Source organism: Phascolarctos cinereus, unplaced genomic scaffold (assembly GCF_003287225.1).
Source record: "Phascolarctos cinereus isolate Bilbo 61053 unplaced genomic scaffold, phaCin_HiC Scaffold_9;HRSCAF=440, whole genome shotgun sequence".
NCBI classification, from domain to species: domain Eukaryota; kingdom Metazoa; phylum Chordata; class Mammalia; order Diprotodontia; family Phascolarctidae; genus Phascolarctos; species Phascolarctos cinereus.
In genome coordinates, this window is record NW_027556402.1 from 88533290 (window position 1) to 88556054 (window position 22765).

The 22765-nt window shown below is 38.4% G+C and overlaps 1 protein-coding gene across 3 annotated transcripts in view; it reads right to left on the reverse strand.

The window, feature by feature from the left end:
* Window positions 1-22765, reverse strand: part of KLHL2 (kelch like family member 2) — a 143080-nt gene that overhangs the window by 14790 nt on the left and 105525 nt on the right. For all 3 annotated transcript variants that reach the window (XM_020976335.2, XM_020976336.2, XM_078148719.1), the window contains 6 exons: window positions 22422-22531; window positions 14303-14419; window positions 12166-12315; window positions 5230-5347; window positions 2849-3046; window positions 1990-2091 (listed from right to left, as the gene is read on the reverse strand). In XM_020976335.2, coding sequence (XP_020831994.1) covers window positions 1990-2091; window positions 2849-3046; window positions 5230-5347; window positions 12166-12315; window positions 14303-14419; window positions 22422-22531 — 795 coding nt within the window. The remainder of the gene's footprint in view (window positions 1-1989; window positions 2092-2848; window positions 3047-5229; window positions 5348-12165; window positions 12316-14302; window positions 14420-22421; window positions 22532-22765) is intronic.

The window sequence follows — 22765 nt, forward strand, 5'->3', positions numbered from 1 at the left end:
TCAGAGGTGGACAGCTGGATGGGATCTCAGGTCATTTAGTTAAACCTCCTCGTTTTACAGAAGAGGAGACCAAGACACAGCAAGGATAAATGACTTGTCCAAGGCTGTGACCTTGGGCAGTTAACAAGCATTCAGTAAGGGCCTACTATGTACCAGGCACTGTGCTAAGCACCAGGATTACTAAGAAGGACAAGAAACAGTCCTGGCCCTCAAGAAGCTTACAATCTAAAACGGGAAATAGCATGCAAGAGACTACGTACTAACAAAATATATACAGAATGAACTAGGGGTTGTCTCAGGGAAGACACTAAGATTAGAGGGCTGATGGGAAAAGCCTGATGGAAGCTAGGAGTCAAAGAGGAAGATGGAGAGCATTCCAGGCATGGAAGCCAGCCTGTGAAAATGCCAGAGGTACGACAGGGAGAGCCACATGGGAGGAACAGCACAAAGGCCAGTGTCACCAGATCTCCGAGTACGCTGAGGGAGGCAGGATTTGATCCCAGTCCTCTGACTCTACAGCCAGTACTGTTTCAAAGACTTCCAGAACTAGGGCTCTAACCCAAAATTAGCTTTAACTTGCTGTCCTTTGTGCACTCTATGTTCCAGCCAAAGAGGATTATTTATTCCTCTGATCTTGTCCTGCCCTCTCTTGCCCTCAGCACATTCACACACCCTGTCCCCCACATCAAAAATGCATGTCACATCACCTTCATCGCTGCCAGCACCACATACCACAGGACATTTTTCCCTTTCTGCAAGATCCATCATCCTTCAAGAAACTTTTCCTTATCCCTGCCCAGATGGAAATTATCTTTCCTTTCTTAGATATTCCATAATGCTCTGTTTGGCTATTTCCTTTACACTTGCCATATTCTGATTTGTATCACAGTGATTTATGGATAGCACTTAGATGGTACAGGGGATTAAGCCTGGACCTGGAATCAAGAAGACCTGAGTTCAAATCCTGATTCAGACACTTTTTAACTGTATGACCCTAAGCAAGTTATTTAACCTGTGTCTGCCTCAGTTTCTTCACCAGGATTGCTGTGAGAATAAAATGAGATAATATTTATGAAGTGCCTTGCAAAGCTTAAAGTGCTATATAAATGCTGGCTATTGTCATCCCCCATAGTAGAACATCCCTCTTGAGGGCTGGTATTTTATTCTGTCTTTGATTCCTGGTGTTTTGCCCATGGTAGGCAATCAATAAAATGTTCACTGCACTGAAGTGACAAACTGATAAAACTGCATCCTGGGATGCCTTGCAGATAGTGTTGCCCTATGGGTGGCAATATATATTTTACTGATGATCTGGACGATAGAAAGTTCACTAATTACATTTTTGCCACTAGGAGGGAGATCAGCACCATGGAAAAGGAAATTAAAAACCAAAATGCTCTAAGTCAAATGGAGAAAATTTTAAAACAATGCTAAATAAATCCTGGCCCAGCTCGTGCAAGGCATTACAAGTATGAAGGAAAAACTCAAGGTACAAATCTTCTCTTAGTCAAAATAAGAAGCCTGTGAGAAATACGGCTGCCTTGCCTTTGGACCTAGGATGATTCTAAATTTGGACTCACCACTACTTTACTTTTTCTAAAATGTCCTTCTGGTTATCATTTATGCTAGAATTTGGCATAACAAAAACAGCACCAGTCTCTGTATATCAGGAAATAAGGCTGTATAACAGTTCTGTTCATTGACTAACCTGCTACCTTTGAGCAAGGCCTTCTACCTCTTGGGGCCTCAGTTTCCTCATCTATAAAATGAGAGATGGACAAAATGGCATCTGAAGGCCCTTATGGCTCTACAGCTATGATCCTATGATCTCTACTGACCTTTCCAACTCTTAAAAAAGAATTATACGATTCTAATTCTAAATTCTAGAATATGGAAGAAGATCTCATTGCCCCCACTTCTAAGATTCAGGAAGCCACGTGCCCAGAACCGGAAAGTGGAAGCTTGAATGAAAGAATCACCAGTATATACCTCCAACAACCCCTACACCAACACTGCTCCTCCTCGTATTCATTGGTGCGACATGAAACCATTCATTAGCCTTCATGTTATATGCTTCCACAGATGACAAACCTGTAACAAACCCCAATACATCATTATTCTTTCTAAATTTCTAAAGGCAAACACGATCATCTGCAGATTATTTGGGTTTTATTTCTTCTTCTAAAATTTAAAATAATTGAATTTTTTTTTACTATGAATTGTTTTCAGGGCCATTTAAATTAGCCATGCTAATCAGGATGATATGAAGACAAAGAAAATAACAATGTATAACCAAGTTTATATAAGCGTTATGAGTTCCCATCTATGATACTGCTGGCTATGGGATCCTAAATGGGTACCCCAGGCAACTTTCTAGGATCATAAATTGCACATTAGGTAAAGATCTGCATGAGCCAAGTGAGTTTTCTCATTGGATTTTCCTTACACCAATGTAATGAGAGGCCCAGATCAAAATAGATATGGTACAGAGGGTAAAAAGTAGGCTTTTAAGTCAGGAGACCTGGGTTAAATTCTTCCCTTAGGTACAATAGTAGCTGTGTCATTTAAGCTTTCAGTGACCTTCCAGCAATTTTCTAAGACTATTAGTTACAGACTGGTTGCTGATGTGTCTCCATCAAGAAAATCACAGATCTAGGCCAAAAAAATGTTTTTTTTTTCTGGTACATATCATCAGTACTCTTACAAGATTATTTGGGAAAATCCTTATTATATTAAAAAAATGGAATCTTCTAAAACATTAAAGTGTTTACTTTTGATATTACTTGTTTATCTGTCTTGACCAGGTGAGTGGCCATAGTAAAAGAGAGAAGAGCAGGACCAAATTTACCTGTACTTCCATCAAATCCCCCGACTGCGTACAACAAGCCATTTAACACAGCAGCTCCTAGTGTGCTCCTCCGGTCTCGCATGTTAGCGACGCTGGTCCACTGATCTTTAACTGGATCATAGGAATCAACAGTTCGAACTCTTAATGAGCCATTGAAACCGCCCACAGCAAAAACGAGGCCAGCCATGTAAACCATACCTGTGGCAGGAACACATCCATGAGAATACATCATGCTCAAGGTACCACCACTGCATGAAGACCCATGAAATGATCCTGGTTTGTACCTGACACCCAATGAGACGCTGGCTGGACATGTCTGGAGAATTACTGCTCACATGCATGCTTAGATAATTATTGAATTTTTATTCTTTTCTGTGTTTAATACAAGATACAAAATATTGTGGTGTGGATTTCAGGCACCATTTGATTAATGTGGCTTTTTAAAGAATGTATATAGACTTAAATTATCTCTTAATACTCTTTCGTTTTTCCACCTATTTGAAGCTAAATTACCTCTTCTTCAATTTTTCTATTCTGAACCTCTTGCATGTTTTATAGTGATTTTTAAAATTAAATTTGTATTACATTCCTTCATGAATCACGTGTAGAAGCTCAGGAACAAGCAGGGGATGTGCTTAGAGAAGGCACGTCTACAGCACACAGTGCCACTACACTGATTTTCCTAAAATATCATTTTGATCACGTCATTCTCTTGTTCAAAAGGGTTCCTACCAACAAGAATCTTTCGCTCTACCCAAAGAATTTATTTACTATATGATAAATATTTACTAAGCACCTACTATGTCATAGGCACTGTGCTAAGCACTGGGGATACAATTAATAAAAAGACAGTCCCTTCCCTTGAGAAGCTTACAATCTAAACCTATCCACAAAGTCTTCCTTGACCATTTTAGTGTGAAGTGACCTCTCTCATGATAGAATTGTTGATAACACAACTTATTTGCAATTAATCATGTCTTATGATGCTTTCTCTACTGTGTTAAATAATTATTTAAATCTTTTATTGTTATTTAGCTTTCAGATATTTATATCTTCTTTCCTAAACAGATTTCATACTTCTAGTGAACCAGGACTTAAGACGTCATTCATTTATTCCACACAAATATTTCATTGCCTACAATGTGATATCATGTGCTAGGCACTAGGAGGGAGAAAGAGATTAAGAAGATATGATCCCTCCCCTCAAGGAACTTAAATTTTTATTTTGTATGCCTGCCAATGCCTAATGCATTGTTTGTCTTAAAAGTGGGCATTTACTAGATATTGGTTTAATTTAAAGGATTTCAGGGCTGGGATAAACTAATCACTATAGTTGAGCATGAAAGTTATAGCAATCAATTAATAAATATTTTGAAGAACCTATCATGTACCAGGCACTGGGGATATAAGTAAAACGAATGAAACAATTTTTACATGCAAGGAATTAACATTCTATTAGGGGAGCCAATAAATATAGCATAAATATAAAAGAAATAAATACAAAGATATTTTTATTGTTGTTCTGTTGTTCTTCAGTTGTGTCCTACTCTTCATGACTCCATTTGGGGTTTTCTTAGCACAGATATTGGAGTGGTTTGCCATTTCCTTCTCCAACTCATTTTACAGATGAGAAAACTGAGGCAAATAGGGTTAAGTAACTTGCCCAGAGTCACACAGCTAGTAAATGTCTGAGGTAAGATGTGAACTCAAGAAGATGAGCCTTCCTGACTCCAGGCCTGCACTCTAAACACTGTGCAACTTGAAAGTATTTTAAAAAGCTATAAAAATGCAAGATCTCTGCCTGAGGTTCTTACCTTTCCCTCAGACTTCCTGTTCAGGGACCCCTAGCTAGTCATTATATCCGTGTCTTTAACTCACAGTGCATTCAGTCCACTGAGAACTGAAATTGAAGACTGCAATATAATACAGCATATGCCCATTACAACACGTACACTCACATACCCAAATGGAATCATGCCTTCTCAAATCCATTAATACACACTATCAAAGCCTAATCTAAGGGGCAGCTAGGTGGCACAGTGGACAGAGTACAGGCTCTGGAGTCAGGAGGACCTGAGTTCAAATCTGGCCTCAGACCAAACACTTGACACTTACTAGCTGTATGACCCTGGGCAAGTTATTTAACCCTGATTACCTCAAAAAAAAAAAGACAGGAAACTTTTAAAAAAGAAAAAAGAATTGTAGTAGACACAACTGTAGACTGCAAAGTGCTTCTGAGTTAAGATATGGTCAACAAACAATTTTAATACAAATGTTTCTATTGGAGAGTCTTCTCCTTGTATAATGGCAGTGAGTTCCAAACCCTTTGGATTCGATCAGCTTTCCATAGCACAGAATGGACACAGCACAATGACCCTTACCTGCTCGACATCGCCTTGAAGGCAACTCAGCAACCTGATGCCATCGCTCCTCCTTGAAGTCATAGCACTCCACACTTCGAATAGCTTTTGGGGCTTGACCACCAACTACCACCATCAACTAGAAGGGGACAACCATAAAAGCAACTATTCACAATCATCTACTCACAGATTTTTAAATGTCCTGCACAAGGTTTGAGGTAGAGACTGCTAAGATAATGAGGGTGGAATGAGGTTGAGAAGGGGAAAGGGGTGAGGAGGGAAACGCCTTCTAAACCAATATTTAATAAACATCAACTTGGAGGGGGAGGAATGTCAGGGTTAAAAGCCTATTGTCTAGCACATTTAGTAAAGAATTTCAGAAACTGTGATAAGTTTCTGATCCTTCAAGCAAAAGCAGGATTTAAGCCAAAAAAAGCAAACAAACCATCAGCATGTAGTCAACCCTGACAAGTATTCAATGTGGTACCCTAAGTGGATTCTAATTTCCCAAGAATCAGAGGATTGGTACTCTAATGTCTAAAGAAGATGAATGTGAAATCAATAGGTCTGGGCTGTAGCAGGGAGGTGAAAGGTCAAGTGGAGGAAAGGAAAGGAAAGACAGGGAAAAAGGAAGGGAAATTAAAAAACAAACAAACTAGATAAAGCATAAAATAAGAGTTCACAAGAGAACTTCCACAATGAATCCTAACTAGCAGAGAGACCTTTTATGTTCCCGTAAGACAAAGGATAGAGATTTTTAGGAAGTATGATGACCACAGGCACAGTAGTCTATTCTCTGAGTCTATATGGGAGCATCAAACATATTCAATCCTATTCAAGCAAGTATTCATTGGTAATCAGAATTCACTTTGTATTATATTCTAGGCTCTGGGGTGGAGGAGGGCAGGGGGGGAGAGGAATAAAATATAAAAGATTTGGTTCTTGTCTTCCTGCTCATTATAAATCACAAGATACACATGTGAGACAATTAAAGAATAATATAAGACAATATATAATCAACATGTGCTGTGGGAAATGAAGGAAAGACAGAAAGGCTTTCTAGAAGCCTCTGCCTTGAAGAAAGGGGTTTTGTACAGGCCCAGTTCTTATCAAATTTGAAAACAAATTAGTTTTTATTTTACAGAGATGTATGTGTATTTTCTGATGACTCTTGAGAAACAAAAATGCCAAGAGAGAGAAACCTTAACATCAGCTCTGTCATTGCAGAGAATGACAAGCAGCTTGGGGAAAATAGGACAAAAGGAACAAAATAAAGAAAAACTGAGGAATACAGAGTCACACATAGAGCAAAGTCAGGACACTGACAATATTTTTTGAGTGCCTACCATTGTACTCAAGATTATGGGAAGATAAGGGAGAAGTAGAAGACAACTTTCCTAAGGAAAAAAAAAAGGATCTACTTATCATAGATCTCTGATAAGATGAATGAAAATTAGTTATTTCTGCAAGTCAGAATCTAGACAGATGAAGGAAACTTTAAAGTCCTTGAAGAAAAAAGCAAAAGACAGCTAAAGTATAAAAAATGTTTAGGTCCTACTATTGTGCTAGCACTGAGTGCAAATGAACAGAATAAGACCAAGTTGTGTGCCCCTCAAAATGTGAGAGATGAGTTTTCTGAAATTACAGAATGCTACTGAATTGTGTGATCAACTGTGAATTGTGGTATTATATATCATTTGGAGTTCAAATATATGCCTGCCAGGCAGTTTAAGTTGAAAGGTACAGATATAATATTAGCATGTGCTTGTTATAGATGAATAGTTTTTCTTTAGGCAATAAATTGAGACACGCATAAAATGTCAATGATAATATGTTAATTTATTTTACTTCTCACATAAAGGGGATGGGAGAGAAAAGGAGGAAAAAAGTCAATATTTTCATCTATTAAGGACAGTAAAGTGATAGTACTATTTTATATACTCACACATATTTATATGATGCAGGAAGAGATACTAAAAGCATGACGATCTGTGAGTCAAAATATACAGCAATAATGAGATTAGAGAAAATAATTTTGGGGAAAAAATGAGAGCAGTGATAATTGCTTGAGGTGAGGAATTTGTGCTAAAAATTCATTCTAATGACCCAACAAACAATTGTTAGAAACTCTGAAGCTCTAATTTTTCAAAATTTCACAGGATCCCAGTTTTAAGAATACTATACTAATAGTTGGAGGGAAAAAAGGAAACTGGAAATGCGGCAACTAAAAGGCATGTAAAAATGGGATGATATTTTGAACAAAATGTGGCTTTTAAAAAGCCACAGATGAAACAAACTTGATAGAAGGTTAAGGCAGAATTTAAGAACTTTCGAATGTCTGTCCTAGACTGCCTATAAGTAATTTAACTATTCTGAACTTCCATTTTTCATCTCTTGAAAGCCAAATATTAATTAGCACTTATATAATACTTTAAGATTTTGCAAAGTACTTTAGAAATATTATCTCATTTGATCCTCAAAACGATGGTGGGAGATAGATTCTATCATTATCCCAAGTTGACAGATGAAGAAAGAGGCAGACAGAGTTTAAGTGACCTGCTTGGGGTCACTTCACTAGTAATCTCTGAGACTGGATTTGAACTCATGTCTCCGTGATAACAGGTCCAGAGCTCTATCCACTGTATTTTCCTTCCCTTTCATATCTTTAGTAACAATTTCAGCAACTCCAGCAGATAAAAAAAAATGTAAAGATATACAGCAATAAAATGTATCTTTATTTGTAAAAATATTTTAAGTCCTAGACATGTAGAGGATTCAAAATAGGGCAGTAAAAAGCATGGAATATATTAAGATGCTGAAAGTAAAGGAAAAACCACAACACCTAAAACAACCTCAGTGTTTCTGAGTGAGGATAATAAAAAACAAACCACAACAAAACAAAAAAACCAAACCAAAACAAAAACTAAAGTCTGAGATACGTGAAAGCACTCACTCAAATTAATGTGGTGGGCCCAGGGCAAAATACAAAAACCCCAACAGCTATGAAAACAAACAAAAAAATCCAGCTTAACAAAAAAAGGAATAAAGCTGTGTGTACCAACTGTAAGATAGAATCACCTTTAAGAAGAACCCTGAAATATATTTCACCAGTAGAATTCTTGTTCTTGAGCACTGACTCATTACCATCATTATCTTCAACATTATCACCACTAAGTGTGGGAAATGCAGACAGATTTTTTTTTAAAGACTTTGCTTATGTTTAAGACTGCCCTCAAGATGATAATCTGGGCTCCTTATGGGGGACAAATTCTCAAGATGGGCTCTAACACAGGAATGTAACAGAATTAAGCATGGAGCACATTCCTGAAAAACAGATAGAAAAACATGGCTGTCCAAAAGCAGGAAACTCCAATCAGATATCTTTGCTTATAAGATTGAGATTAGGAGCTGGCATCCCCAAACAGGAGAAGAAACAGCACCTGGAGCACAGAAAACCTCCACAGCTCCTTACAGTGGACTACAAGAATATTCTCCACTGAGTTCATTAAAGTGAAAATGAAGGAATTAAGAAATCTGTTAGTTGGGGCAGCTAAGTGATGCAGTGGATAGAGCACTGATCCTGGAGTCAGGAGGACCAGGAGTTCAAATTCGGCCTCAGACACATAACACTCACTAGCTGTGTGACTCTAGGCAAGTCACTTAACCCAAACTGCCTCACCAAAAAACAAAACAAAACAAAACAAACAAAAGAGAAATCTGTTAGCCCAGTGGATCCCAGATGAACAATCAAAGATTACACATGCCCTGAGCAACTCAGGAATGTGAGACCAGATGATCCAGGCTATTTAAACAGAGAAAGAGAGAAGATGAGGGGAAGGGGAGACATGGGGGTAAGGAGAGAGGAGAATAGAAAGAGAGTGAAGGGGAAAAGAAGAGAGGGGAGTGAAAAGAAAGAATGAGAGAAAAAATAACGGACTGCTCAAATATTTGGCAAATCTCTTCCAAGTACTATTCAAAGAACTCTGGGAAGTGACAAAGACAGGCTAAAAATGAGATGTGAATGGAACAATACAGAATTCACTTGTAAAGGCCTTTAGATAAAACTACAGCCAGTAACAATAAATTAAATGCCAGAAAAGGGATCAAGGAGGGCCTTTTCCAATAGAGAGTGAAAACTGCTAGTGATAAAACAAACCTAGTTAAAGAGGTAGGTGGGGAGGTAAGTGGGGAGGAAGGTATAAAATGAAGGCTAAATTAAAATTGGCCAAGAAATGGAATTTTTTTAAATTTGGTTTTTGTAAGAATTTCTTAAAAAGTAAATAATATAAATGCAATGAACACTTGCAAGGTTAGCTACTTAAAAAAAGCAGGTAAAGGAATATCTGGAAAAGGTGAACATTTATAAAATTAGCAGACTCAGATTGCATGCATACTAAGATATTAAGGGACTAGAAAATGTACTTACTGAGCCCACTTAGAATAATTTTTGTATAAAATCTTGGAGAACTGAGGAGAGATCAGAAAATTTGAAATAGGCAAACACTTATTTTTAACAACAGAGGAGGAAGTGAATGCCTTTGAAACTGCCTTGTGGTAAGAATGCTACTTTTTTGTGGTCCAGATGTGTAATTACATTAGTGTCAGGAATTCATCTAAGCACTAAGAGGTTAAGTGTGAGTTAGAGATAAAACATGAACCCAGATCCTCCTGACTTTGAAATTCCTCTGTAACCCACTACATCCCTTTTCATATATTTTAAAATTTAGATTTGTTTTTATATTCCTTGCTATTTATTAAAAACGACAATAAATATTTCAAGGAGGAGAAAATCCTGTCAACCTCTAGGGGGGAAACAGAATTATAAATAACAGGTAGCAGGGGCATTTTTTTTTTAAAGCATGCCCAGTACAACTGCATGTGATACTAAAACCCATCAGTCAAATCAACTAGTGACTTCTTTCTGTTTTTGAAACATCCTCACATGCACTGAAATATTATTCAAACTGAAGTGTGTCAGTGGACTGGAATTTATAAAAGAATTAACCAGGGGGTGATGTAGAAGTCCATTTCTAATTTAAAATATTTATTAACTCTCTAGAAAGATAAGTAAACAGCACATTGGCAAAACCATCAAATGATTCTAAGTTCAGAGGTGTTAACATTGGGGAAGACAGAAAAATAATATTAATATAGTATACTCTTAGGAACTAAAAGTATGGGTAAAACTACCCCCATGAAATTCAATTTGGAAAGAAGGAAAATGAAAACACTGGAGAAAAAACATCCAAAATACTGAATTTACTGATTAAGTGATACTGGAGGGAGAGTTAGAATCACACACACACACACACACACACACACACACACACACACACACACACACACACGAGAATAATGGACAAAATAACTCATATTTCTTAATGCAACACAGGTATACATGCAAAAACAAAAGGTCATAAAAGGGGTCAGCGGATCAGAGTTTATCCTCTACATGTCCTAGTGAGGTCATCCTCAAGACATGCTCCAAAGGGCAGGGTCTTGGGTATCATAATGATTCAGACGCAGTGAAGAGAATCTCACATGGAAAAATAAAACTGAAAGGGTGTTTGTTTATGAGAAAAACCAAGGCAGTAAAATACAAACAGTTTTGTTAAGGAGGAAATGAAAGAAGGCAACATAGTATAGATTTAAAGCTAAAAGTACCCTTGGAGTTCATCTACTTCAACTCCTTCAATTTACAGATGAGGAAACTGAGAGCCAGAGAAGAAGAGGGAGAAGAGAAGAGGCTTGCCCAAGGTCACAAGAGAGCAAGGCTGTGGAGCAGGGATTCAAATCCAATGTGAATTGGTGTTAAATTTATGAAATGCCTAAGAATCAGGAAAGGTAGGAGGAAAGGTAAACGAACTGATTAAAGAGAGAGGAAGTCTGTCCCAACAATTTTGAAAACTAAAACAACTTTTTTAAAAAAATTGGTCTATCTGATATTTATAGTGGGTGAGACATCTGACAAGGCATCACTGGGAATAATTTTTCATGTGTAAGGGAGGAATCTATAGTTCTGGTGTGAAATAAAGGTTTTTCACCTTGGCATCTGTGAACTTGTGTTTTTAAAAATATCTTATAAGAACTGTATTTCAATATAATTGGTTTCCTTTGTAATTTATTTTGTGCATTTAAAAACATAATTCTGAGAAGGGGTCCCTTGCAAGTTTAATCAGATAACCAAAGGGGTCCATAACCCCAAAGTTAAGAGCCCTTCTGCTGTGAAATGACTCTGAAATCTAGTCTTCCATTTTAATAAAATATCTAATTTATAGGAAGGCCTTTTCCTCCTGATTCTACAATTAGATTATTAAACTCCCCTTAGACCGAATAAAACTCTGAAGCGACCAAATGCATCTGCCGTTTGGGCATGAGAGATGTTTGGTAATTTGTGGGAGGAAAAACACAAAATCTGAAAAACCTCAATTCCAGGGAATTCTTATCCACATGATCTACAAGGAAATACGTGTTTGTAATTATTATATAACAACTACAGACCCACATAAATATTTTAAGGAAGCCAGAGAACCCTAGAAAGAAGGTGTGACATACTTGGCACAAGCTTTGCTATATAGATACTACACTGTAGGAGGTGAAGTGGATGGTGCTTAGCACAGTCCCTAGGTGCTTAATAAATGTTTATTAATTGAACGACTGGATAAAGCGCTGGGTCTGGAGTCAGAAAGACCTGAGTTCAAATTTGGCCTCAGACACTCCCTAACTGCATGACAAGTCACTTGAACTGTTTGCCTCAGTTTCTTCAACTGTAAAATACGGTCATAATAGCCCCTACCTCCCAGGGTTGTTATGAGGATAAAATGAGATAATAATTGTAAGGTGCTTAGCAAAGTGCCCAACACATAACAGGTGCTATAACAACATTGGCTATTACTACACAGAAATCTTGTCTACATGATAGGGCAAGAGAGGACGACTAAGCATGGCGGCTCTTACTTTGGGCAGGCTCATGGGCGTTCGCAGCCGAGTCCGGGCACTCTTCATCAGTGTGCGCTGCTCAGAGGGCAGCAGGTGGTACTTCATGGCTTCAATGAGGTAATCTTTGCAGGCGCTGCTGTTCTTCACTAGGGTTTCCTCTTCCACTCTCTACAAAACAGACACAAGTTGGCATGCTCCATTAGAGATGGAGAAGTAAGGAGTGGGAGACAGGAACCTTTCAAATGCAACAAAAGATTACATGTCCCAAGGAAACGTCAATGGAAAGAAAATGCAGCTGAGAAAGCAGAAGAGGAAAGTTTAAGAAGTTGTCTCAAAACTGTTGAGCTAAAGGGCCTGATGAGGAAAAGACATGGAGGCAGAGAGGGAGTAGTGTGCTTGCCAGTGTTTAATAACCACCTCTCTTCAAGGAAAAAATATATACATGACACATTTTAAAGTTTAATTTGAGTTATTAACATTTCCTTCATCACTTTCTTAAATGTAGACAATCCACAAAACAGTATCAAGGCCTGATGTGTAGCATTTGTTGATTTCCAACGTGTAAATGCTCACACTATTTAACAATGGGCTCTCAAGTTGGAATAGAGGTAAAAACAAGGGAAAAAGAGGACAAGGAATAATGTTGTGTGAATGTTGAAGGAAGTATCACTTCCATATTAATTTTAAAATGAAGCCAAACAGTAAGAAGAACGCAGTCCCTGACTCTGGCAAGAAGGCTAGGGTTTGGTCATGGAAATCACATGTGAAGCATACACAATAAATCATCCAAAAAAAGTTTTAAAAATATTTTAAAACATTTTCCCCATTGTAGGTAATAGTATCCCTTGCAATAATTAACTTTAGAATCAGGCAAATCTTTAAAAATTAAAAGAAATTACATTTTACATGGGATACTGAAATCACAACCACCCTCATCACCTCTTGCCTATCTATTGCAATAACCTCCTCACTTTCTAGTTGCCTACATTCTGGCCCAGAACCTGTGGCCTCGAGGCCACAATGTGGCCTTCCAGGTCCTTGGGTGTGGTCTTTTGACTAAGTCTAAGTTTTACAGAACAAATCCTTTTATTAAAGGGATTTGTTCTATGGAGTTTGGATTCAGTTCAAAGGGCCACACTTGAGGATCTAGAAGGCCATATGTGGCCTTGAGGCCGCAGGTTCCCCACCCCTGCTAGGTTTGGCCTATCCACAGATTCCCTCCAAAGAGATCCAGGATTCTGTCTCTGTGCTTTGGTGGCCTTATCTCACTTAGAATTAGGATTCACTATCATGCCTCCATCATTTCCAAACAGTGATGGCTCTTGCAAACTCACCCCTTTCTATCTTCCCTTTACATGCTGTCATACTCCCATTAGAATTAGAAGTTCCCTGAGGGCAGGGATTAACTTAGTTCTTGTACCTGAACTCTTGTGCTTAGCACAAATGCCTGGCACAAAGTAAACATTTAATAAAAACTTTTTTGATTACCTGTCATTGATTAAATCATGGTGCATATAAGAACATATCTGTGTGTCTGAGAACATGGAAAAATAGTTTCAGATCTGTTCTCTCTAGGGAGCTGAAATTAATATGAATTAATTCAATGACTCTGATTAATGAAATTAAAAAGAATTTTTAAGTATGTTGCTTAACCAAGAATGGACAAAGTTTTCAATTTTGTAGAGTGTAATTAAGGTTGAATTTATTTCTCTTTATTCAAAGTAAATTATGTTTTCTCAGCTAGAAATTACTGATATAATTATATATACACAACAGTTATAAATAATTATATTTCACAGTAATTTTAATTAACACTGGCCTCAATTTATTTCCTCATTTCAAGGGATAGACATTCCTTTGAAGAGTTCCATTTCCATAGCCAAAATCAGGAGCCTGTTAAAAGCAAATAAAACAAGACTACACCCGTAATGCACAGCATTCGTTTCATAGGAAATACGACTACCCAAACCAGAAGTACCAAGAGGGGGCTGACGATGGATATAGTAAAATCAGCCCCACAAGGTTATAGGGACTACAAAATGGTACCTCCTGTTCTGCCTCTGTGATGCAGTCACATTGCATCTTGTACCAGGATGCCCTTTGGGCCTGGGACCCAGAGTTATCAGCTTTCTGTTCTGCATTTGGGCTTGCTTACCTGAACTAAATATTCCCGAGGAAGCAAAGGCAGCCGCACATGCTCCATCAGTCGGGCCATCAGCTCCTGTCTTACGTCTTTGTCATGGTTTACCCAAGCAATTACTGCTTCAAATACCTTCCAGAAAACACAGGGGAAAGGAAAAATCCAATCATGATTACCAGGTAAAATAATTAGGCTGTTTACTACACATGGAAAATCACTGGACCTGTGATTCATTAATAAAGAGAACACCAGGATGAGAAAATCTGCTCTTACTCAATAACCTTCAATGGCTCCCTATTATCTCCAAGATCAAAAATAAAATCATCCCTTTGGTAATTAAAGCCCTTTACAACCTGGCCGCTTCCTACCTGGTGACTAACTGCTGACTGAGGAGGCAGATGCCTTCTCTACAACTTATAGTCTCAGAGAGTTGCCTAGAACACTTAAAAGTTAAGTGATTTGTCCATGGTCTCAAACCCAGAACGTGTCTGAGGCAGCACTTGAACACAGGTCTTCCTGGCATTAAGGCCACCTATCTGTCCACTATGCAACATTGCCTGGGGTGAAATAATCCAGACTGCATCATACAAGTAGCCAGAGTTTACCCATTAAATGATACCCACCAAATTCAGACTTTTAATGTGTCTCAAAACTCTATTTCCTCTCATTATTTTGCACATTAGGAATGATGACAATTTTACCAACTATGTGATAAAACCTTCTCAAACTTGAGGAGTACCAATAACAATTCAGTGAAGTATGATTTATTTCATTTCAAATCATCTTTTATGGGCTGAATTTGGTTCTGCTTATCCAAATTTTATCTTCCTTTAATAGAAGGATAATCAGGTTCTCAAAGTAATATGGAAAAATAACATTTTCAGACCCTTATAATAAACCACTTTCATTGTTTCCCCGAAGCCTACACCTTCAATGTCTTGCCCACCATACACACATTCCTATAAACTAGAGAAGACCCTAGGCCTGGATCACAGGCTCACAGGTACTAAACTGCAAAGGACTGTGGAGGCCATTGAGGCCAATGCTTGCACTGTAGTTAAGTAACTTGACAAGGGTCCTGTAGCTAGTATGCACATCCTAATATTTTGCTGGGGATTCAAAATATCCTGCAGAGTAAAATGAACTCTTCATTTTTACCAGTATTAGGCAGAGGCATTGTAGAGAGCTGAGTTCAGAGCCAGGAAGAACTGAGTTCAAGTCCTGCATGTACTGCTCATACTGACTGTGTGACCCTGGGCTAGTCTCTTAATTTTACAGTAGTCTAGGCAACTCTCTAAGGCTGTAAGTTGCAAAGAAGATGTCAGCCTTCTTCCCCTGAGAGTTTCTTATATCAATGAAATCAATTAATCCACAAGTATTTACCACTTGCTGGCTGTGTGTCAGGCTCTGTGCTAGGCACTGGAGATACAAGTACAAAGAATGAAACAATCATGACTTGTACTTACATTCTAATGGGAGAGACAAAGGTTGAATGAGACAGAGAGAGATGACTAGATAGATGGATAGATGAATGGCTGGATAGATAGACAAATGGATAAGCAAACAGGTAGACAGAGAGATGGAAAGATGGATGGACAGGAAGTTAGATAAATGGATGGATGGGTAGGTAGCTAGGTAGGTGAATGGATAGGATGGACATATGGACAGGTAAGTAGGTAGATGGATAGAGAGACAGATAATTGTCTCTATATAAAATATATATCTATATAGCATATATAAAGTTAATGCTTTATGTGTGTATATAACACATAAAGTTAAATACAAGGTAGTTTGGGAGGGAGGGCATGAGCAATTGGAAGGATCAAGAAGGATCATGTAGAAGACGGTGCCTGAAGTGCATCATAAAGGAAGAGAAGGGCTCTATGTGGTGGAAGTGAGGAAGAAATGAATTAGGCATGATAGCTGGCAGTGCAAAAGCATGGAGATAGGGATATGGGAATGTCATTGGTGAGGAACATGACATTGCTATGTTGTTGGATACCAGACTTAGAGCTGGGCAGGATCTTAGAAGCCATCAAGTTCAGCTCATTCATTTTATAGATGAGGAAACTGAGGCAGAGAGAGGTTAAGTGATTTGTCTGGGTTCACATAGCTAGTGAATGTCTGAGGCATTGAACCACCTCTTCCTGATTCCAAGAGTACTGCTCTATCCACTATACACAACAATGTACTGATGTTAAATGATTGGACTAGTGTCACACAGCTAGAGTGTCTGAGACAAGATTTGAACTCAGATCTCCCTGATTTGAGATCCAGCCCTCTATTCACTTTAACACATCTCTGCTTTGGGAAAAAGCTTGTAAACAGCCTTATACTTATAGGAAGATCTCTGAGGGAAGAGGATCAACTATACCTAACCCAAATTTCAAATCTCCCCTAACACTTAACACAATGCTTTGCACATAAGCGCACTTAATAAATGTTAATGTTATTTGAAGTGATTTGGTATTCAAAAAGCATAATTCCACCCAAAGAAACTTTGATGTACAATCAACTTGGACAGAGAAAATGAGCCATCTACTCAGTACATGCCTTCCTAGGAAAAACAGAAGCAAGGACTGAAGATTCTTTGCAAATGCCTGCTCATCACTGATTCTCTCATACCTTATTAGCTACTGCCCAGAAATGATTCTCACTTTTCTTCCCACAGTGACTTAGCATCTAAAAATACAGCATGGTACTGTGGAGAGAACACTAGATTTGTAGTCAGGAAAACCTGGGTTCGAATCCCACCTCCACTTCAGACATTAACTGTGTGACCCTTCACAAATCACTTACTTTCTCTGTGACTCAGTTTTCTCATCTATGAAAAGAGGGGCTCGGACTTGATGGCCTCTAAGGTCCCTTCTTTAGTCTATGATCTGGTTTGAATCCTGGCTGTGCCTCAGCTATGACTCTGGGCAAGTCACCTGGAGAAATAAGTTTTGGTTTCCACATTTGTCAAATGAGGGTGTTAGACTAGATCACCTCTAGTCCAGATGCTTTCCAATCCATGGTCTGACCTATGACCCACTGAAATAAAAAGTCTGTTCTCTCATACATCTAGTGGTCAAGATACTTCTAATATATACACACACACACACACACACACACACACACACACACACACATATATATACACACACACACACACATATATATATATATATATATATATATATATATATATATATGTGTGTGTATTTATATGTATTTTGGCTAGGCAATGGGGTTAAGTGACTTGCCCAGGGTCACACAGTTAGTAAGTCTAATATTTTTAAAAAGCAAAATAAAACCTTTTAACTGTCTGTCTTTTTTCATTTCTTTCTACCTTAAATCTCTATTTGAAATAGTTTAGATGCACTGACTCTACTCCTTTAGCACTACTCACTTTTCTGTTGTTTCAACTCTTTGCGACCCCTTTTGGGGATTTGTTTGTTTGTTTGTTTTTTCGCAAAGATACTGGAGTGGCTTGCTATTTCCTTCTCCACCTCATTTTACAGATGAGGAAACTAAGGCAAACAGGGTGAAGTGACTTGCCCAGGGTGACACAGCTAGTAAGTGTCTGAGGCTGCATTTGAACTCAAGAAGAGCAATCTTCCTGACTCCAGGACTGGCACTCTATCCACTGCACCACCTAGCTAATGTCACTTTTTAATCCCCTGCTATCTGGCAAATCATTCCACTATCTTTGCCAAGAAAACCCCAAACAGAGTCACAAAGAGTTGCACATGACTGAAGCATCTGAAACAATAACATCTGGCTTTTATTCCATGACTCTTGGAATTACTTTTTTTTTTGAATGTTTTTGCTTGGGTGGTTTTTATTTGTTTTATTTTTCAATATTTTGTTGGTCTTAGTAATTTTTTTTGCACTCCATAGTATTTTTTTCCCCAACTACATGTAAAGATAGTTTTCAACATTCATTTTTGTAAGATTTTGAGTTCCAAATATTTTCCCTCCTTCCCCTCCCCAAGACACCAAGCAATCTGATATAGATTATACATGTACAATCATGTTAAACATATTTCCACATTAGTCATGTTGTAAAAGAACACTAATAGTATGCTTCAATCTGCATTCAGACTCCACAGTTCTTTCTCTGGATGTGGATAGAATTTTTCATCATGTGTCTTTTGGATATCTTGAATCACTATATTGCTGAGAAGAGTGAAGTCTATCGTAGTTGATCATTGCACAATGTTGTTACTATGTACAATGTTCTCCTGGTTCTGCTCACTTCACTCAGCATCAGTTCATGTAAGTCTTTCCAGGTTTTTCTGAGATTATCTTACTCATCATTTCTTATAACACAATAATATTTCACTATATTCATATACCACAACATGTTCAGCCATTCCCCAACTGATGGGTATCCCCTCAATTTTCAATTCTTTGCCACCACAAAGAGTGCTATAAATATTTTTGTACATGTGATATAAATACCTCATTTCACAGATTAGAAAATGGAGGTCAAGGTTATGTTGGCTGATTTTCCAAGATCTGCTCTTTTGAAAGAGCTCTTGCTCTGCCTATATATGTCCATTCTTTTCCATCTCCTGGCATCAAATGCCTACTACAATAACCTGCTTGGAGGCACTACTGCAATCCACCCTTCACATCCATACCAGCTTAACTCATTCTTATACACAGATGTGATTATGCTATTCCTCTGCTCAAAACCCTTTCATGTGCGCTTTCTGCTCACTGAATAAACTTCGAATTCTGTAGCCCTTAATTGAAGTACCCTCTTTATCCATAACTGAGTTCATAATAACCTTTTAATCTTATCATCCATCAATCTCCAGTATGAATTCTATACTTTAGACAACTTGAATCAATTGCTCTTCCCTGAATACAAACTGTACTTTCTTTTTCTTTTTTTAGCATTTACATTTTATTTATTTTTTAAACTTTTATTTATTTAGTTTTAAATTTATGGAATAAAACAAGCACTTCCATAACACAGTATAATAATAAAAGATGATTGCACATGAAGCTGCAAATCTATTATGTACAACTTACTATTTCTTTTAAATACACAATAAAGTTATCATGTAAATTTTTTCCTTTTTTTTTCTTCCCCATCCCCCGCCTTAGAGATGGCTACCATTAGATACAGGTGTGTGTGTGTGTAAAATCATTCTATACATACTTCCATTCATCAGTTCTTTATCTGGATGCAGATAGAATCTTCCTTCATATGTCCTTTGTAGTTAACCAACTGCATTTCCTTGGGTTGCTCCCTATATGTGAAAGGCTCTCTCTTTGCTCCACCTGTCTCTACCTCCCTAGCCACCTGCCCTAGCTCAGATTTTGCCTCAGAAATCCTCCCAGTTCTTCAAGGCTAAGTTCAAATGTTACTTCACCCATGACAGCACTGGGCTGATACCACTCCAACTGCACTCATCCAAGATAATCTTGGATTGTAAACACTTGTGCAGATCTTCTGTCTTACTAGACTATAAGCTGCTTTAGGATGGGCAGTTTGCCATGTGTAATTTTGCATCTCAAACAATGGCATTGTGAGTGCTCAATAAATACTGGTTCAATAAATGAGTACACGTTTTATTTATTTTAATACCAGTGCTTTCTCATGGTTTTCTTTCATGATCCTCATACTCTATTAAAACCAATCAAAGTGGGGAAAAAGGCTTTCATTGAAGCCCATTTCATCCCTTCACAAGCGTGACAAAAAATGACAGACCACAATACAGGGAATCAATCAATTAATAAGTATTTATTACTTGACTATTAGATGCCACACACTGTGCTAGGCACTGAGGATACAAATGTCAAGAAAGAAACCATCCCTACCTGCAAGACATTTATATTTTAAGGAGGAGACATGGGTGGAGTGAGAGATAATAAGTACATATAAAATATATAAAGCATAAATGAAAATTGAATAAATGCAAATACGTACCAAAAATTTAAATAAAAGGGAGTTTGGGGAGGGAGGGAACTAGCAATTAAATGCATTGTGCAAAACATGGTGCCTGATTTGCATTTTACAGTGTGAGACTCTAGGAGGCAGAGGGAAAGAGGGAGGGGCCTCCAGTTATTTGGGACCAGCAGGGCAAAAGTATGGACAGGAGAGAATGGAGTGTCGTGGGTGAGGAACAGAGAGGGAGGCAAGTTTGGGCTGGCTTGTAGAGTATGGGAATAACTAATGAAGCTGGAAAAATAGGTGGGGGACAGTCTGTGCAAGGCTTTCAATGATAAATACAGATTATATCTGATATTAGAGGGACTAGGAGGCATTACAATTGGTCAAATAGGGGAGTCACAGGGTCAGGTCTGCACTTAAGGTAAATCGCTTTAGCCGAGGTTATGCTGGATGGATTGCAGTAGGGGAAAACTGAGGCAGTGCAACCAATGAAGAGGCTGTTGTCGTTATCTAGGTGAAGCATGAGGAGAGTGTAAACTAAGGTGGCACTTTGTTAAGTAGAGAGAAAAGGGTCAGATTTAAGAGTTGCTGTTCAGGTGGGAATTGCAAGATATGGCAATTGACTGGATATGTGGGGTACAGGAGAATAAAGAAGGGTTCAGGATAAAGCCAAGATTGTGAACCAAAGAAACTGGAAAGATGGTGGTGCCTTTGAAAGAAATAGAGAAGTACGGACGAGGTGAAGGTTTAGGGGAAAACATAACAAGTTCAGTTTTAGATGTGCAGAATTAAAGATGTCTCCAGAATATCCAGTTTGAAATGCCCAGTGGACAATTTCTGATGTGGGACTGAAGCTCAGGGGAGACAAAGGGATTGCATATGTAGATGGGGGAATCATCTTCAGAGAGCTGATAATTAAATCCATGGGAGCTGATGAAGTTAATGAGAGTAAAGGGAAAGATGAGAGGTCCAGGAAAGATGAGAGGTCCAAACGGAGTTTGTACACTGTGGAATGGGAATTTCAAGGGTCATGGTGGAAAGGGTGAACAGTGCTGAACTGAGACATAAATGAGGTTGGCTTGAGGGGGGATAAGGAAGAAAGAATATGAGGAGAGAGCAGGGTTCAGAAGTAAAAAAGATAAATAAAGAAATCAGAGAAGTGGTTGAAGATGGTGAACATCGTTCTGAGAGAGAGAATGGGAAGCTGGATCGTGAAGAGAACAAGGATTTGGAGTGGTAAGAGACAGAATGCAATAACTTACCATTTATAAAGCACATTAAGATTTGCAAAGTTGCTTTACATGCAGTCTCTCACTGGATCTTCCTAACAACCCAATGAAGCTGGTACCTCATGCATTATCATCCTCTTTTACAGATGAAGAAACCAAGGCTAAGGCTTGCTCATGCTCATGGTAAGCATCAGATGTGGAATTTGAAACCAGATCTCTCAATTAACAATATCAACAACAATTGGCATTTACGTGAGTTTTATGTTTTGCAAAGCACTTTTCAAATATTAGCTCATTTGATCTTCACAAGCCTGGGAGCTAAGTGATATTATTATCCCCATTTGACAGGTAAGGAAACTGAGGCAGGCAGTGGTTAAGTGACTTGTCCAGCATCAGACAGTAAGTGTCAGAGGCTAGATCTGAACTTAGGTCTTCCTGACTCTGGGTCCAGTGGTCTATTACACCCCTTAATAATCTCCAAGTCCTGAATTCTTTCTACTCTTCACCTCTCTAGAAGGAACAAAAACCACTCTCAGGTGAGGGAGCAGTGCTGGGTGTAAGTATGGGGGCAGTGTCAGATTAGGAGGGGCCAGTATCTGGAACTCCTGTATAATCCCAGGTGATTAAGATTTGCTTCAGGTCAGGAATGCTTTTTAAGCTCATACTTCTAATAGGCAGACATCCTCGGACAAACATGGCTGTGGGAAGCAATAATCTTTCAACTACTAAAGGCACCCACACTCTCAAAGCCCATTTGACAAAGAGATGGAGGACAAAGAGTGTCAGAGGAGCCAACCCCTCTGAGAAATTCACAAATATGCAATAATTGGTAATGTGAGTGAGCAGTAGAGGTAGCTGGTTTTCTTAGCTTTCAGGGAAATGCCTATATCCTTTTTCTCACTGTCTATGGAAGGTGGAGAACATTTGTTAGAGAAAGACATTAACAGAATGGGTAAGAAATACCCCAAACAGTACTCTGGGGGTCAGTGGGGGCGGGTCAGCAGGCACTACTTACCTTCTCTTCTGAGGAAATGGTAAGCTTGTCACTGGATATTAAGCTGCATACTTGTTCAATGCCCAGATTGAGGAATTCCTCACTAAGTACCACATCCGAAAAATGCTGTTCTGTTTGGGAGTTCAAAAAAAACCCCAACTTATTAACACCAACATTTAATCATCACAGGTTTCAGATGGCTTAAGACCACAAATGGTCTGCGTGGCATTACTACATGAATTATCAAACCAAAGTATTACATTTCCCTTGTGCAAGGTATTAAGAAACAAGATGTTTGGGGAACTGATCTTGTACTTAAGCGATTTGTCAATAGTGTTTTAGGGTAAAGTTCAAAAAAAAAAAGC